The following is a 17111-nucleotide window of genomic DNA, read 5'->3' as shown; positions in this document are numbered from 1 at the left end:
TGCCGTCACTGTTTTATACTTATTTAAAATCAGTGCCTCCACTGAATGACATTTTTAGAAACATTGTAATACATCTCTGTCATGTGCAATAAATCTTTACTGATATCTACCACTGATAGCATTACCTGTCATACTTAATTAATTGATTTTTAAATAGTTCCTGATCCTGATTCAAAAGAATACTGCACACTGCACGACAATTCAGTCTAATAAGAGATTCTAAACTTATTACCTGTTCAGCCACTGTGACCTGATGTGCTAGGAAGGAAAGGTTTTGAAGCCCTACTTTGAAAACATTAGAAAATATTGGAATTTGTAATACAGTTTTGATTAATAATTTATTGTTGGTAGATGGAAAAGGTGAATATGAAACGTGTAACTGCATCTTAAATGTGCAGATTCCATTTCAAGATTTTTTTGTCTTTGTTTTGTTTATGGCCACCATCTTCCAGCTGGATGACAGTGGTCTGTACATAATGTACCAGAGAATCTTGTGATTGACATCATGAGCATCGATCTACATAATTGGGATACGATGACATGTATCAACCAAGTCAGTGAGCCTGACCAGCAGATCCTGTTAGTCGCATCTTACAACAAGCATGGGTTGCTAAAGATCAGTTAATGAATTTGTAGATAATAGTTATGCTAGCTGAGAGGAAACTGTGTCATATGTTCAAATGACTGACCCACAGGTTTGTAAAGGGAATAAAACAAGCAAACATTATGTTGTTGCTCTCATTCTGACGTATTTGATGACTGGTCTGTATACAACCTGATACTGAGTGTGTATGGTTTTACAGTATTCCAGCAATATTGCTGGACATCAGAAATGGACTTCACTCATTGTGCCCATGTGGGAAATGAAACCCAGGTCTTCTACATGACTAGAGAACGCTTTAACCACTAGGCTACCCAGGCTGATAGATAAACACATTCAGCTGTGAGTATGGATTGTAAGACCAGCCACCTGCATGGACCCTGTGTTGGAGCATGGAGTCTATAGTATGACGCATTGCTATGTGGGAGTACGGAGTTGATCAATGCATCTCAGTTATTTCAGTGCAGTTGCATCTGTCTCAGTGCAGGCATCCTTAAAAATTATGTTTGAGTTGGCAAATGCGTTTCATGCCTGTTATGTCATTTTGGCAAACGTTTGATGTAGTTTAGTGCTTTAAGTATTTGCTCATGAAATGAATTGTATTCCCATTTGGCTACTATGTCTAAAAGTAGTGCAAACTATGCTGCCATATTGGCATTAACGATAGCCTGCAGTGGTTGTTGATTTTGTTAAAAGCAACATCTATCAAATAATATTTAATTATCTTAGAAATTATCATACATAAATGTTAAAATGTATCATTGTTTGAGTGATTTGGGTGTCCCTGTTTTAAAAGTGTTTGCTAATCGCACAGGGTTTGATTTCCGGTATCAATTCAATGTGCATAGGGGTAGTGGGGTAACCTGGTTGTTAAGACTTCGCTCATCATGCCGAATACCCAAATCGTATAGGCGCTCGACTCTGATATTCATTTGTATATTTGACACTAAAAATGGCGGCCTGACTCGCCTCGGCTTGTTTGAGGTCTGACAAATGCTTCTGTAGCTTTGATCATTGAAAAAACTACACAATTTATAGTCCATTGACCTCTGTAAAGTACCTTGCATATCACTTACCTGCTGATTTTATTTCCATTTAAAGCTTTTAATAGTTTTAAGACATATAACCGGAAGTAAACAAATCTCAGGTTACAAACCAGCACCGAGTAGATTTGTTTGGCATATGTCCTGACTTATTTTGAAAATTCGTTTGTTAGACTGAAGACGAGACGAGCCGAGCTGAGGCGAGCTATTTTTAGTGTCACACCTTTCTGTATCTTATATATTTAGGTCATATTTCCAAATATATATCAGAGTCGAGCGCCTATGCCTCATCATGCCGAAAACCTGGGTTTGATTTCCCACATGGGTTTAATGTGTCAAGCCTATTTCTAGTGTTCCACACTTTGATATTGCTGGAATATTGATATAAAACTAAACCCACTCACTCAGTGCTGTGTGTTGCTTGCAGTATCATGACTGGAATAGTACTCAAAGCAGTCTTTTTCTTACTAAGTTATGTTACTTTAGTCACTGGACTTGACCAAAACTAGAACCATTCATTCAACAAACCAGAAGACATGAATCTTTTCTCAAATATCTAGTTCCAAAACATTTTGTCACTTTTTCACAGAAAACACAATTCAGAATGTTCAAAGAATCTGCTGAAAGGTCAAAGTAGGACTTCTGAAGTCATATGTTGCATTGTTAGGTTCCACATTTTTTGAGGCAAGGCTAATATAGATTCCAAAGACTTATGTCATTCTTAGCAGTCAGACTTACACTGCTCCTTTTCTGTTTTTCCAAAGGACAACAATATATATATTGTTAATTGTTTGAAATGTTCCGTTTGATATTCATGTTGTGAAAAATTGTAGTAATAATTAAGAGTCCCTAGCTAGTATTTTAATGCTGACAACCATTCTTGGTGCAATAAAGAGTAACATATTAATTGTTCACCAGTTATAGTCTCCATCATATTATATCAGATCCACTGGTCTGTTTTGTTCCAACATCCAGAGGTGAAATTAGTGGAATGGAAATTACTTCTGGATTTATCAATCTATGTCTGATCATCAATATACCTGAGCTTAAGCTAAACCTCTAGATAAACACCTTGTTTTCATGTTGCCACTCAGCAGAACTTCTAATTCGTATGCTTAAAGAAACGGATCATGTTGATGAATTCATCAAAGAAGCAGAAGTTAATTTTCTGGATCTTTTTCTATGAGTATCATTTTCATTTTGATTTATTTTTTAATTTGTTTTTGTTCCAATCAGTATCATGACAAAGATATTTTGATTTCATTGATTGTGGCTTCCTTGTGTATTGTGTTTTATGTTTTGTGGTAATGTTACAAAGCCACTCCTAATGTTCGCTCTGTGTTAGCAAAGCAGACTGAGACAGGCTTAATATGATGTCAAGCTGTTCAGAAGAGGTGAGTCTCTTTATGTTCTGAACTGTTTGATGTATTAAGTCACAGCGTACCTTAAGGTGGGTAGATGATGATGGGAATAGCAGGCAATCAGTCCTTGTGTTTTTCCACAGCAAAATATATGGTTCATTAGGATGAGTGGGTTTCCAATCCATAGAAGGATCTGGGTAGCTATTCTCGAAACATTCGTAGCCTTACAAACTTCTTAAGCCCACACATTGGCTACGATCAAAGTTTGGAATCCTTAGAGCTACAAACATTTCGAGAATATGAGCCCTGGCTCTTTGGTGGAACTTAAGTCTATAGTTGGATCTGGCTCTGTAGTGGAACTTAGATCTAAGGTTGGATCTGGCTCTTTGGTGGAACTTAGGTCTGTGGTGTAACTTAGATCTAAGGTTGGCTCTGGCTCTGTGGTAGAACTTAGATCTATGGTTGGATCTGGCTCTTTGGTGTAACTTAGGTCTAAGGTTGGATCTGGCTCTGTGGTGGGACTTAGATCTATGGTTGGATCTGGCTCTTTGGTGTAACTTAGGTCTGTGGTGTAACTTAGGTCTAAGGTTGGATCTGGCTCTGTGGTAGAACTTAGATCTATGGTTGGATCTGGCTCTTTGGTGTAACTTAGGTCTAAGGTTGGATCTGGCTCTGTGGTGGGACTTAGATCTATGGTTGGATCTGGCTCTTTGGTGTAACTTAGGTCTGTGGTGTAACTTAGGTCTAAGGTTGGATCTGGCTCTGTGGTGGAACATAGATCTATGGTTGCATCTGACTCTGTGGTGGAACTTAGATCTATGGCACAATGTGACCCCATGGCAGGACTTAGGTCCACTGCAGGAAGTCACTCTGTGGTGGAACTCAAATCCATGTTAAGATGTGGTCCTGATGGATCTTAAATCCACGGCAGGATGTGCCGCAGTCTAGATCCATGGCAGGAGGTGTATCTGGTGGTAGGACTTAGAACCATGGCAGGGACAGGATATGTGGTTGAACTTAGATCCATAGGAGAAACTGGCTCATGAGCCATGGTATATGTATGTATGTATTGTAAATGATAAACATAAAACTATTGTTTATTGTTTAATGATCATTTGAAAATAGAATGATTTATGCCATTCTACAAATCTTGCATATTTGAACAATCACCTGTATACTGGAGACACACGCGTTTCAGTATATGTTATGTAAACATGCACCTACATACTAGTCACCTGTGTTTCAAATTTTACAGGGGTTCAAAATTTTTCTTAAAAGCCGCTTGCCACAGAGCAAGTGAGCTCAAGAAAGTAACTTGTCCTGATTCATTTTCCACTTGCCCTGATTTTACGGCACAATGTTTAATGTTAATACTTACTGGATCACTTATTGACGAGTGATAAATTTCTAAGAATGATAGCTCTAAATTACTATTATTGTGAAATGTAGTAGCTACATTATGAGCACATATGAAATGAAATTCAAGTTTATTTGCAGTTTGAAATCGTAAGTGGAAGTTATCTAGTTGTCCATGGACAAGTAAGATACCCTTATTTGATTGCCCGAAATGAAAACTGACTTTTCCCAGGTGTCAGTCGATGGGATTTTTGAACCCCTGTTATATCATGTAAACATGCACCTATATACTGTAGAAATCTGTGTTTCATTATATATCATGTGAACATGCACCTATATACTATAGACATCTGTGTTTCAGTATGTGTCATGTAAACATGCACCTGTATAATGCAAACACCTGTTTTTCAGTATATATAATGTAAAAATGCACCTGTCTAAAACAAACACCTGTTTTTCAGTATATATCACATAAACATGCACCTGTATAATACAAGCACCTATTTTTTAGTAAATATCATCTAAACATGCACCTGTATAATGTGGACACCTGTGTTTCAGTGTGAGCAACACTACTGGAAGACCCAGTGCCAGCGCGGCACCATGTATGGGATGCTTCTGGAGAGCATCCAGCACTATGTCCAGGAGTTCTATGGACTGGACAGCTGGCAGCAAATCCTGGAACACGCCGGAATGAAGAACATGATCTTCTCCACACATAAAGTCTACAAGGATGAGATAATGGTCAACCTTGCCACTAGCTGCAGCGCTGTCCTCCAAGACCGCAATGTTGACGAGTACATGTATTACTTCGGACAATGTTTCGTGGACTTCTGTCGGCATTACGGATACGATAAAGTTTTACGTGTTGCCGGGCGCCATTATCGGGACTTTTTAAATGGAATCGACAACTTACATGAAACAATACGATTCAGTTACCCCAAGCTTCAGAGTCCATCTTTTATCGTGGAAATGGAAGACAGTGGTGGATGTGTATTGACGTATCGTTCAAAACGTGTTGGTTTTGTGTATTACGTGACAGGTCAGTTGACGCAGTGTGCAAGGAGACTGTACAATGTGGATGTGGATATACATATTCTGCAAGAGATTCGTACAGACCATGGCTGCCACGTAAAGTACCGACTTAATTTCCCCAACACAGGCTACTCTCCGCCCATTACCGCCTACGCTACCTCAGGAACTCTGGGATATCCTCGGATTGCCAGCAGTACTTTTTTCAAGGTAAAATCACTTATTATTTTAGTCTTCCTTTATATTGACCAGGGCCTAGATTTTCGAACCTCTCTTAGCGCTAAGATAGTCATAAGTCAGTATTAATGTATGACACTTACGACTATCTTAGCCCTAAGAGAGCTTTTAAAATCTGTACCCAGAGGTGTACTTTTCATGTGTAGGCATGTAAAGTCAGTATTCAGTGATTGCTAACCCATGAAGATTTGGGTTAGAATCAGTCCTCAGTAACCTATGCTTGTAGTTAAAGGCAACTAATGGGATCATGTGGTCAGACTTACTTAGTTACATAGTTCGACGCTTACGATGTCAATCAATGGATTGTCTGGTCCAGGCTCAATTATTTACGGCCCTCCACAATATAACTGGATTATTTCTTTATGTGTCGTTAAATAACAAACCAGTCACAAAAGAGGACTTTACTTCCATTCATTTTTCAGTATTTAAGTGGGCTACAGAGCCTTGTTGCACTAACAGGTAAATAACTAACAGGTAAATACGTGTTAACTCACAATGCAGGGAATGTGCCTGTTGTCCATAGCCCCAGTTGATCAGTATGTACATCCTGAGCTTTGGAAGTCAGTGTATCTATGAATACATAAACAGCTTTAGGTGTGAAACAAGAGGTAAAAGGAATACGTCAACATCTTTGAATGGGAAACTAATTGGTTAGCGTCTGTTTGCAGTGAAAACATACCAATGAATTTCACTTAAAACAAAAAAGTACCGTAGATAAAATAAAGTGAAATTAAGATTTTGAATCCTCATAATTTTTATCTTTCCTGATGGATATTTAAATCTCAGAATTGTATTCAACTTGGGATAAAGGTTGTTTAACAAACGATCATAGTTTAAAATTGCTATGATTGGTTTGTAGTATAAGGGAGTACGCATGTTACATGAATCACCAAGAACAAGTAGGGTTGGCCTAACATAACATGCATGATTAACCAAATGTGCATTTGTTATACTGTTCCAGCTAATATATGGGTGCATAATTAGGCACGGAGATAGTATGCAGTGGATTTCATTACAAATATGCTGCTTTATGAAACAGTTCTTTCTCCTTCAATGAATAATGCAGTCATTATGAAGTCATGTTATGAGCTAGTGCCTCTGTTTCTCATTACTGATATAGATAACGTTTTAGCTAATATCAGTTATGCGCAGCCTCACTGTCACATGCAATTAAGTTCATGAGTCCTCACTTGTATTTTAATTTCTGCATCACCTGCAGTGTGTTTCATTTAAAGCAAGACATACTTGACCTCATCCTCTGATATGTCTTGCTTAACTCTGTCTGACATACTGGATTCTCCCTATAGGAGAATGTATGAGTAACAGTTTAGTTATTGCCATGAAAATCGTATACTGAGTGGGCAGTGGGGTAGTCTAGTGGTTAAGGTGTTCACTTGCCTTGCTGAAGTCTTGGGCTCGATTCCCCATATGGGTGCAATGTGTAATCCCGTTTCTTGTGATGTTGCTAGAATGTTGCTAAAAAGCGTAAAACCATACTTACTCACTCATGTGCTGTGACTTTAACGAAAACAAGACTCACTGTAATATCCCGAGGTATCTGTGGTGAAGTCAAATGTTCTGCTAGCCTTCTTTTAGTTTGTGAGTGATTGTGATTGAGTGAGTCAGATTGCAGCCTTTTCCTGGAGTAAAAAGAACCATGAAATGATCTTGTTCAGATAGGAGTTGGTCATCTCTCTGAAACTGGTGGGCAATAGCCCAATATTATGACAAGCTGGATGCCTCCCTGTATAATATAGACTGGTTCCTGGTTGTTTGCTTGTCACAAATTCTCTCTAATATTTCCGTTAAAGCTCTGTACCATGCCTAAAAATGTAAAGGTCCAAGACCTTGAATCACACCAGTAGACCACCCTTGTGTCTAGTGGATACTGTGATGGTCTTGAGAGACCAAGGTCATTAGTTTGATTCCCAGTTGTGTGGTAAAATATTGGTGCTTGTTCTTACCCTGCCTGGGCCAAGGGGTGTGTGGGACCATAAATGATTTCTTTCCTGTTCAGGTGTTAAAATGTGAATTAATGTTATATTCTCCCAAAATTTTCTTGCAGCCATACAGACCTACAAATACAAGTGATCAGCCAGCACAAACTCAAAACTGTTCCTATTGGAAACTTATTATGCAGAGTACCAAATCTCAGCTTTACTAATCAAAATAACCACAAATCTGTTGCTATAGGAAAATTATTATTCAGTTGGTCAAATCTCAACTGTGTTCAATAGAATAACCTAAAAGCTGTTGCTACTGGTCATTTAGAATTCAAAGTGCAGCAGACCCAGCTGTATTAGATAAAGAATGGAAAAAGTCACCTATTTACATAATATGTTCTCACACATTTAATTAAGTACATTAATGTGCCACTTTAGTATGCCCTGAAGCTATATTTATTACAAGTTTGAATGTCATACAAAAGACTGTATTTGTAATGAATCATGTGGGGTGCTTGGTGTTGGGCTACATAACTAAACACTATATATCCCACACTTGTCACCTGAGTAACCTACAATAGACAGCTATATTTATTGTCCGTTTAATGTCATTTGTGATTAATTACTATTTTGTGTTTCTAATAAGTATGTAAGTTGATGTGCCATTGAACCACTGTTTCACCCAACTAACCTACATATAGACGAGTTGAAATTAATGAAAAAATGTACATAAAATATGTAAATTAACACCTTGATGAGACATTTGTCTGTCCAGTAACTGCATTGACCAGCTATATCTGTCTGCTGTTTAATGTCTTTTGCCTTTGATAATGTGTTTTGGTTATTATATGTAACCAAATACCTTGATCCTGACATTTGTGTGTCTCTTCAATGTCCACCTATATTTGTTGGACAGTGGGAACTAAACTCACTCACTCACTCACTCACTCACTCACTCACTCACTCACTCACTCACTCACTCACTCACTCACTCACTCACTCACCCACCCGTCCACCCACCCGTCCACCCACTTACTCACTCACTCACTCACAGTATTTATCAGCTTGTTTAATGTCTTTTGGCATTTGAAAAATGTTTTGTATTTGTAGAGAATATGTAACCAATTATCTTGTCCAATAGTCTACAATGGCCAGCTATGTTAGTCAACTGTTCAATGTCTTTTGCCTTTAATAAATACATTTTATTTGTATCGAATATGTAAGCAAATACCTTGCAAACGATGGATATGTAATTAATGCCCTTAACCTTGCCTTAGTATTTCATGTCTTTTGCCTTAATGTTGACATTTGTCAGCCCAATAACCTACAATGGTCATTTGTCTGTTTAATGCCTGTTTCAAATGATAAGTATTTTGTATTGAATATGTATCTAAACCTCTTAATGCCACATCTGTCATCCTAGTGACCCACAGAGTTCGGCATGCTTATCAGCTGTTTAGTATCTATTGCAGTTCATTAGTAAGATCATATTGTGATAAAACTGTAACTAACCACTTATGGCCAACTGTGTTGATATCCTGTTTCCTGTCCGGACAGTATGTATCTGTATGTAGATCTGTGACTATGGGATCATGAGGGTGGATGAGTCTCTGGTGTAAAAACACTGTAAGTCAGGTAATCACCCTCCTCAGAGTTGTCAGTTATCAGCGGTATACTAACAATGGCAAGGCTATAATGGCACCGTCACAATACAGGGTCATTATCACAGGGGGATATTGAGTGTCATTGTATAAGTCTTAGTTTATAAATATATTAATGTAAATGAGTTTATCTTTTTTTATGAAGGGGTGAGTGGGGATACTTTATGGGGATATAAATGTGCTCCTGGAGAATAAAGCAGACCTAAGGTCAAGCCCTTTGATTTATAATAATGTCCCATTGATGCACTGGCACAAATTCTATAGCTACCTTATCCTAAATACACACTGGCATAAATTCTTTATTTATCTCATCCCACTAACGTATTGACAAATTACGCGTGAAGATCTGAGTTGGAATGGGCCTTTAGCATTCCATGCTTATCGTAAGTCAACTAACAGGATCAGGTGGTCAAGCTGGCTGACTTGGTTGACACCTGTCATGATGTTGATCATTGCATTTTGTGGTCCAGACTCAATTATTTTACAGACCACCACCATGTGGCTGGAGCATTGCTTTATGCACCAAACAAGTAATAGATAGATGGATAGGATATTTATATAGCGCACATATCCACGCACTAGTGCATGCTCAAGACGCAGGTATTTTCCCCTCATTCACTGGACGTCAATCTCAACTGCACATCGTATTTCAATCTCAACTCCCTGGGGAGTATACAACTCTTGCTACCACTAGGCGCAGCAAGTTTATTGTGGCTCTCTCATCCTAACGAGGTACCCAGTTGACAGCTGGGTGGACTGGTACACAGAGTCACAGCACTTTGTCCAAGTTTATTGCTCGTTGCTGTACCCACAACTAGGTGTATGCACGTGTTTATGTGGCCACCATCTGGTAATATACCAACGGATTCAGGGGTTCTTTTACGTGCACAGGGTTGTGTACTGTACACTAGGGGTTGTGACAACACTGAAAGAGTCTGCACACAGTGTTGACTCCAAGGTTTTTACACCCGGTCACAGGTGAGCTAGATCCCAAAACCGAAACCTCACTGGATCACTAGCCTGACGCCTTAGCCAGCTTGCCCACCATGCCCACCTAATACTTGCCCACCTAATACTAGAACAAATTTTCATCCTATCTCAGAGAACAGGCAAACACTCAAAATCTAAACTATACTCTTAAAAAAAATAGGGGAACCTGAACTTTGAAGTCTGGCAGAAAGAAAACCTATTGAGGAATGTTACAATGACGTTCATCTTGTGTATGCAGCATCATTTGATGTTATCATCACATGCAAACACAATGCATGGGAAGGAACCTCCTACCTTAGAGTCACATGCATTGGGTGTCATTATGAATCTTGATGTTTTGCAGGCAGATCGATAAATCACTGCAGACCATTTTTTACGATAATTTTATTGCATCTCTTCATGGCCCTGGTTTACAGGGTCAAATCACACACTACCGACTGAAAATTGTAAAGCTGAAATCTTCATGTCATACTCCAGTCACCTAACAAGGGGATAGCTGAATGAACGGTGTCCTCCCGCCTAGCCCAAAATCCAATTTTCCCTATTCCCACCTAGCCCAAAATCTATTTTCCCCTGTTCCCAGTAAGTCCCAAGCCCAAAGGAGCGGTGTTGTTGCAAGGGATTAACGCTCTGAGTTATAGCCTGTTTCCCCGATACCTTGAGTGAGTGTTCACTCAAGGTAATCCACTTCCTTGGATAAAGAGCCTGACAACTTCGACCGCTGATGCCTTGAGTGAGCGTTCGAATTTAGTGTTCACTCAGTGTCATCCAGTTAATAGTATAAAATCTCAGACTACTTAGACAGCTTCAGTGAAAATGGCAAAGGCACAGGTACAAGTTGAATATATTGATAACCTTAGAGGTGGACAATTTCTAGTCTACAATGGCTTTCAGCTCAGCTTTAAAAACAGGCATAAGGACACACTGTATTAGCGATGTAGACATCATCCCAGGGGTTGTCGAGTGACAGCTTCGACACGGAACTCTGCCTTAGTTAAGTCTGACCAGAACCACAACCACCAGAGTGACCGCCATTCTATTGAAGTTACCAAAATCGTGAACAAGATGAAGAAAAGAAGCAGGGAAGAAGTGACCCCTGTTTCAGCAATTTACGAAGAAGAGCTTGCAGGTGAGTGTGTTTTCATTTCACTCCCGAAACAGCCATGTTTTAGAAACTGTTATATACACTTTTTTGTCGTTTGTAAATCATTCATTACTTTTATCTTATATTTATGTACCTTTCTGCAACAGTGATTGGTCAGCCGTGACATTCTAGAAGTCAACAAATTCATCAGACATGCAGCAGTCTTACCACTAGTGCCATTAGAGAAACTAGACGATGTATGGGTTCAGGCCTTGGAAGACCGACCATCAGAAGTACCCAACATAGATAGGTTTGCAGACTATGTTACTGAGAGGTGGGTTCAGAAAGAAGGTCGCCAGACGTGGAACCATTATGACACCCAGGGTCCCCATACAACAAACCATCTTGAAGGATGGCACATGATGATAAGCTTAATAACGCCATCAAGACACCCCATCCTAACCTGTACAAGTTTATAAATGTCATCAAAACCATGCAGGCCAAGAATGAAATTTCAATAATCCAGCTCCAGGCCACAGGTAGACTGAAGTACAAGAAGAAGAAGTATCGAGATCTGCAGATTCAACTCCAGACTCTGAAGACCAGATACCAATGTGTCGAAATTGATGTTGTCATGTTTGCTGATGCTGCTTCCTACTTAATAAATGTTGACTTATAAATTATAAATAAAGTGTATGTTCAGATGATAAACTGAAGCAGACTATATCAATCTGTATAGAAGTTTGTGTTTATTTAGTAAGACTAATCCCTGAAGCCAAACGTTACAACCATTTCCACATAGCCCAACGTGTTTGTTTGTACAAGAGAGTAGTTACAGCCAGTTTTGGGCTAGGTGGGCATGAACCGAACGAACAGCTTTGCTTTCAATTAAATCCATGTGGTGATGCATTATCAAAACATCCATTATTATTGTATCAACATTGATTCAATCCCATATATATCCTAATTTCCAGAATTGTACATATTCAAAGCAGATTGTAAGATGTAATATACACTGCCTGGTTCATGCAGTTGAGCGAAGGCTGATCATACTGAAAAATAACATTTTCACAAAGCATGATAGTTCCATGCTTTCAACTTACAGTATTTTATGATTGTACTCTTCTTGACCCCAAAATAGTGACCACCCATTTGTTAAGAGTATTTGCTTGTGCTCTAACACAGCTGTAGAAGTCCCAGAAATAAATTTACCTTAGGCAAGACGAATTTAATTTCTTGTTTTACAAATCCACCTGTCCTATTTTTTCAAGAATAAAAAAAATTCATAAAAGTGAATTTTCCCTGATCAAAAAATAAAATCCTATTGTTTTTATTGGCCAAAAATGTAAACTGAAAAGAAAATCTTTGTTTTGCCCCATATAGACTTAATAAATTACCAAATGTAAAATACTTTGAGTACTTAAATGGAATATTACTCAAATTGATTGGTATTTTTTTTTCCTTCCTGCCTTTGGGTTTTCTGAGGACAAAAATCTGTAAAACAAGAACAGACTTGGTCTTGCCTTATTTAAAAAAAAGTCCAGAAGGAGACTAGAAAAATGCTAATCTTGCCAACTCATTTTAGACTTGACAAGGGCCCCTGTTCAATCTGTTATCTTGTATGATCAGGATGTTATCAAGCGGATAGCATGGGTTTGAGATTTTACTGATGCTTCAGCATAGAGATAGATAATTAAAAGGCACACCTTGTGAGAAGTCTTCTCCAAAAATCAATATCGCATTTCTCTCATTAATACTAACTATCAGCCTCCAGTGAAGCTACATATAATTTGTACTGAAAAAAATGATCTGTATCACTAGTTGACACATTTCATCGCATACCAGTTGCAAAGATCAATGCTCATGATGTTGATCACAAGATTGTCCTGTCCAGACTCTATTATTTATGGACCACTGGTTTATAGCTGGAGTATTTTGAATGCGGCATTAAACTAACTCACTAACTCTTATTTGGTTTACACTATATATACTTCAGTTTTTTTTAATGGTTGCCCTGTCTTTGCATGTGTTTCTGATGGACATAAGACATGATAAAAAATCATGCGATCATCTGGTATTCATCACTATTTGATTCTTAAGGATGTACTCATCAAATATTCAGGAATCTCAATTTACTCTGCTTTAGATATTTCTTATGAATATGAAAAAGGTGTTGCCATTTATTTCAATTTTTGTTGCAATCTATTTTGTTTTTGCCTTTTTCAGCTCTTTCCATTCTGCCTCGTGTTTGACAACCAAATGCTGATTCGTTACATGGGGCACAACCTAACCAGCGTTTTCCAGAATAGGACGCTGATTGGATGCAAGATCTCAGAAAAGTTCGGGCTACGTAGACCTCTGGTTGACTTCACTTGGGAAAATGTAAGTGCAATCTCATTTAATAATTAGATCTTTGACTCCAGTTGGAACCTTTCTACGTGAAGATGTGACAACCACTCTTTAGATGATAGCATCAGCAAACCCTCCAGATATGAATGAATGAATGTCGCTGACAAGATTTGAATGAACGTCCCTGCCGACGATGATTAAGATGGACTGAGATGATGTAGAGGGTTAAAAGTAGCTTTTACTGTGAAAAGGATGCTTCAGTGTAGATCAATGTCCTTTTGGATGAGCGAGATGAGACTCCTAGTCTGTGGCATGTGAACATAAAAGATAATCAAATATACTGACAACATTATAGATTTCTGAAAATATTGATATTTTCTAAGAATTACTTTATGACATGTAAAATTGAAAGCTTAGGGTTGCACAAATTTAAATGTACATTATTATGTTATTATGAAACCTATATATTGGAAACTAGCTGGGTGACTGAAATCATCTCTCCTCGGTTCTGCAACATTATGTAACATACGAAAGTGTCCACATCACCCAGTGTGTGAGCAGGAGATTCTACTGGTAAGACTAGTAGGAGTAACAATGAAAGAGAAACAGTGTATATAATACAATATATAATATCTGACACCATGAAGAATATGTATCCCAGTTAGATTTCTGTTTTCTAAAGTGATTCATTGTCCTATTTTATGGCCTGGAGTCAGAAATGTTTACTTTAACTGCAGAAAATTCCGAAAAATGTCCTATTGATAACACTCCACTTTTCATGTGAATACCATGGCACACAGAAAACATGAACTAAATATCCACAACAACATAATGGTGTGATCATTGACATTAAAGTTGAGTTCAGATCTTTATGCAATATTCAAATCAGAAAGCTATCTGAATGCTCAGCTCATTAATTCTGAGATAAACACTGAATCTTTGACACTGATTGCCTAATTGGAAAGTTTATCTGACATGACTTCCTACTGATTTCACACCAATATGTATGATATCAGTGTAAAGTTCACTCAGTAAATCAGGATAGTCTGGCCCCGAGGATATCAAACTGTCTGATTTCATGCTCCAATTTTGTGCTCAGCTTAGAACTCAGACTTGGTAAATGGAGCTTATTAAAAGTCTGAGGACATTTTCATGCATGAGCTTGACTTTGAGTTGATCACACTCTTTTTATAAACCCAGGGCCTAGTGTTTCAAATAGCTCATCAAAGCAGAGACTCGGGTAGACAAATACTGATATGGTTGACTTCATGTGAAGATTTTCAGCTTATCATGCTTGTCATGAAGGTGACCAATGAGACTGGGTGGTGACTCTTCACACCATCATATCCCAGTTGCGTAAACTGATTCTCATGATGTCAATCACTGACTTGTCTGGTCCAACCTCCATTTACAGACCACCATTATATAGATGGAATTTTGTGGATAATTTAATTAAAAGGAGACTTTTTGACAGAACATGGATGGACTGTTTGATATATCCGATTTGTTTGTTTGTTGTTTAATTTTGCACTTAGCAGTATTCCAGCTATATGGTGCTTGTCTGGAAATAATCAAGTCTGGACTAGACAATCCAGTGATCAACAGCATGAACATGAATTCATGTAAATGGGATACAATGACATGTGTCAACCAAGTCAGTGAGCCTGTCCAACCAGTCCTGTTATTAGCCTCTTACGAGAAGCTTGGGTTTGTGTAACTGAAGACCAGTTCTAACCAGAGTCTTCACGGGGTGTTTGGACTAGGCAGAAACAATACGGATTAGAGTTATGTGCATCTATCCATCTCATTCTACAAAGCAAACAGCGCTTCTAACATGACATTTCTCCACACCAGATCATGTGCCTCCAGAAAGTTATATTTGAAATGGAATCGGAGCAGCAGCTACATAAAGTGAGGAGGTCTGACCGCAGCAAGCGTGCAACTGCTGGGGGCGAGAGGTCTGGTCTACTCCTGCGGGGACAGATGAAGTACATGAAAGACTGGTCCTGTATGGCCTTCCTGTGTACACCACTGTGAGTTGACCACATATAGGGGACTCACTGATAGCTAGATAGCCAGACCCTCAGGTACTGATTTACAGATACTCTAGAGTGAGTGTCAGAAAAATGGCAGATCTGCAGATAGATGTATCAGACATTCTCAAACAAGCAGTATTACATTCAATGCTGTACTTTCAATAGTGTCAGTGTAACATTCAACACTGTGACTGTACCAGTATAAAGTCACAGAGTAAAGTTCAACACAATCAATGTAACTTTCTACTCTATCACAGTAATATTCAACACTGTTAGCATAACATTCTGTAACATTCTAAACTGTCACTTAGACATTCAGTACTGTCAATGTACCATTAAACACTAACAGAATAACTTTCTGTTATTGATCAGAATAAAATTCAACACAATCAGTAACATTCAACATTAACAAAGTAACCAACAGAATATCATGCAGTGCTAACATAATTACATTCAACAGTATCAGTTACAGTCAGCACTAACATAGTAACATTCAACAGTATCAGTAAAATTCAACACTCCCATACTAACATTCAACACTATCAGAATATCATTTAACACTCAAGGTATCACTAAACACCGAAGTTCTGCTGATAAGTTTTATCAAAACAATAAACTTTACACACATCCACAAGTCATCTGATTCATCTGAAATAATAGAAATGTTAATAACATACTATGACAAACTCGTGATGGTCTGGGTGAGAAAATTGGCCTTCAGTAACCCATGCTTGTCATAACAGGCGATTAACAGTATCGGGAGGTCAGGCTCATTTGAGCTGATCAATGCTCATGCTGTTGATAACTGGATTGTCTGGGGGACTATTACTGAGTGTGACATAAAACTAAACTCACTCACTAGCGATGACAGTGATTCAAACTGACACCATAACCTCAGTTCAGCTGTTTGTCGAACGTTTATAGTTGCTGATACTGTTATTTATTGTTACTCTTGGTGACAATATCTTGACATATAGTTGCTGCAGTTGTTGTTTAAGTTACTCTTGATGACGGCATCTTGACGTATTTTTTGCTGTTGTTGACACATGGATGTTCTGTTTCAGAATAGGCAACTTAGAAGATATGGAGACAACAGGATTATTTGTCAATGACCTCAATATGTTTGACAACAGCCAGGATATGGTACTGGCAGGCTGGCACCATGCCTCTCAGCTGGAATATCTTGTAGACCGGGTATGTTGGTGTACCTGGTAGACCGAGTATTATTGGTGTATCTTGTAGACTGGGTATGTAAGTGTATCTTGGAGAATGGGTATGTCAAAATATCTTGCAGACCAGGTATGTTGGGCTATCCTGTAGACCAGGTATGTTGGGGTATCTTGCAGACCAGGTATGTTGGGGTATCTTGTATACTGGGTATGTTGGTGTATCTTGTAGACCAGTTATGTTGGGGTATC

At 38.4% G+C, this 17111-nt stretch overlaps 2 protein-coding genes across 2 annotated transcripts in view; one reads left to right on the top strand and one right to left on the bottom strand.

Annotated features, from left to right (window-relative positions):
* Positions 1-3285: 3285 nt before the first annotated feature.
* LOC137260858 (uncharacterized) lies at positions 3286-3843 on the bottom strand. Its single transcript, XM_067798412.1, has one exon. It carries the CDS (start codon positions 3841-3843, stop codon positions 3286-3288), a length of 558 nt encoding a protein of 185 aa, XP_067654513.1.
* A 1121-nt stretch (positions 3844-4964) lies between these two features.
* LOC137261860 (soluble guanylate cyclase 89Db-like) overlaps positions 4965-17111 on the top strand; it is a 35995-nt gene continuing 23848 nt past the window's right edge. Inside the window, exons 1-4 of the mRNA XM_067799664.1 lie at positions 4965-5603; positions 13535-13690; positions 15512-15690; positions 16758-16887. Of these exons, the coding sequence (XP_067655765.1) occupies positions 4965-5603; positions 13535-13690; positions 15512-15690; positions 16758-16887 (1104 nt within the window). The remainder of the gene's footprint in view (positions 5604-13534; positions 13691-15511; positions 15691-16757; positions 16888-17111) is intronic.

The sequence above is a fragment of the Haliotis asinina genome, chromosome 14 (genome assembly GCF_037392515.1).
Source record: "Haliotis asinina isolate JCU_RB_2024 chromosome 14, JCU_Hal_asi_v2, whole genome shotgun sequence".
Classification (NCBI taxonomy): Eukaryota; Metazoa; Mollusca; class Gastropoda; order Lepetellida; family Haliotidae; genus Haliotis; species Haliotis asinina.
Note: the sequence above shows the minus strand (reverse complement) of the source record. Positions and strands in the feature narration are given on the sequence as shown.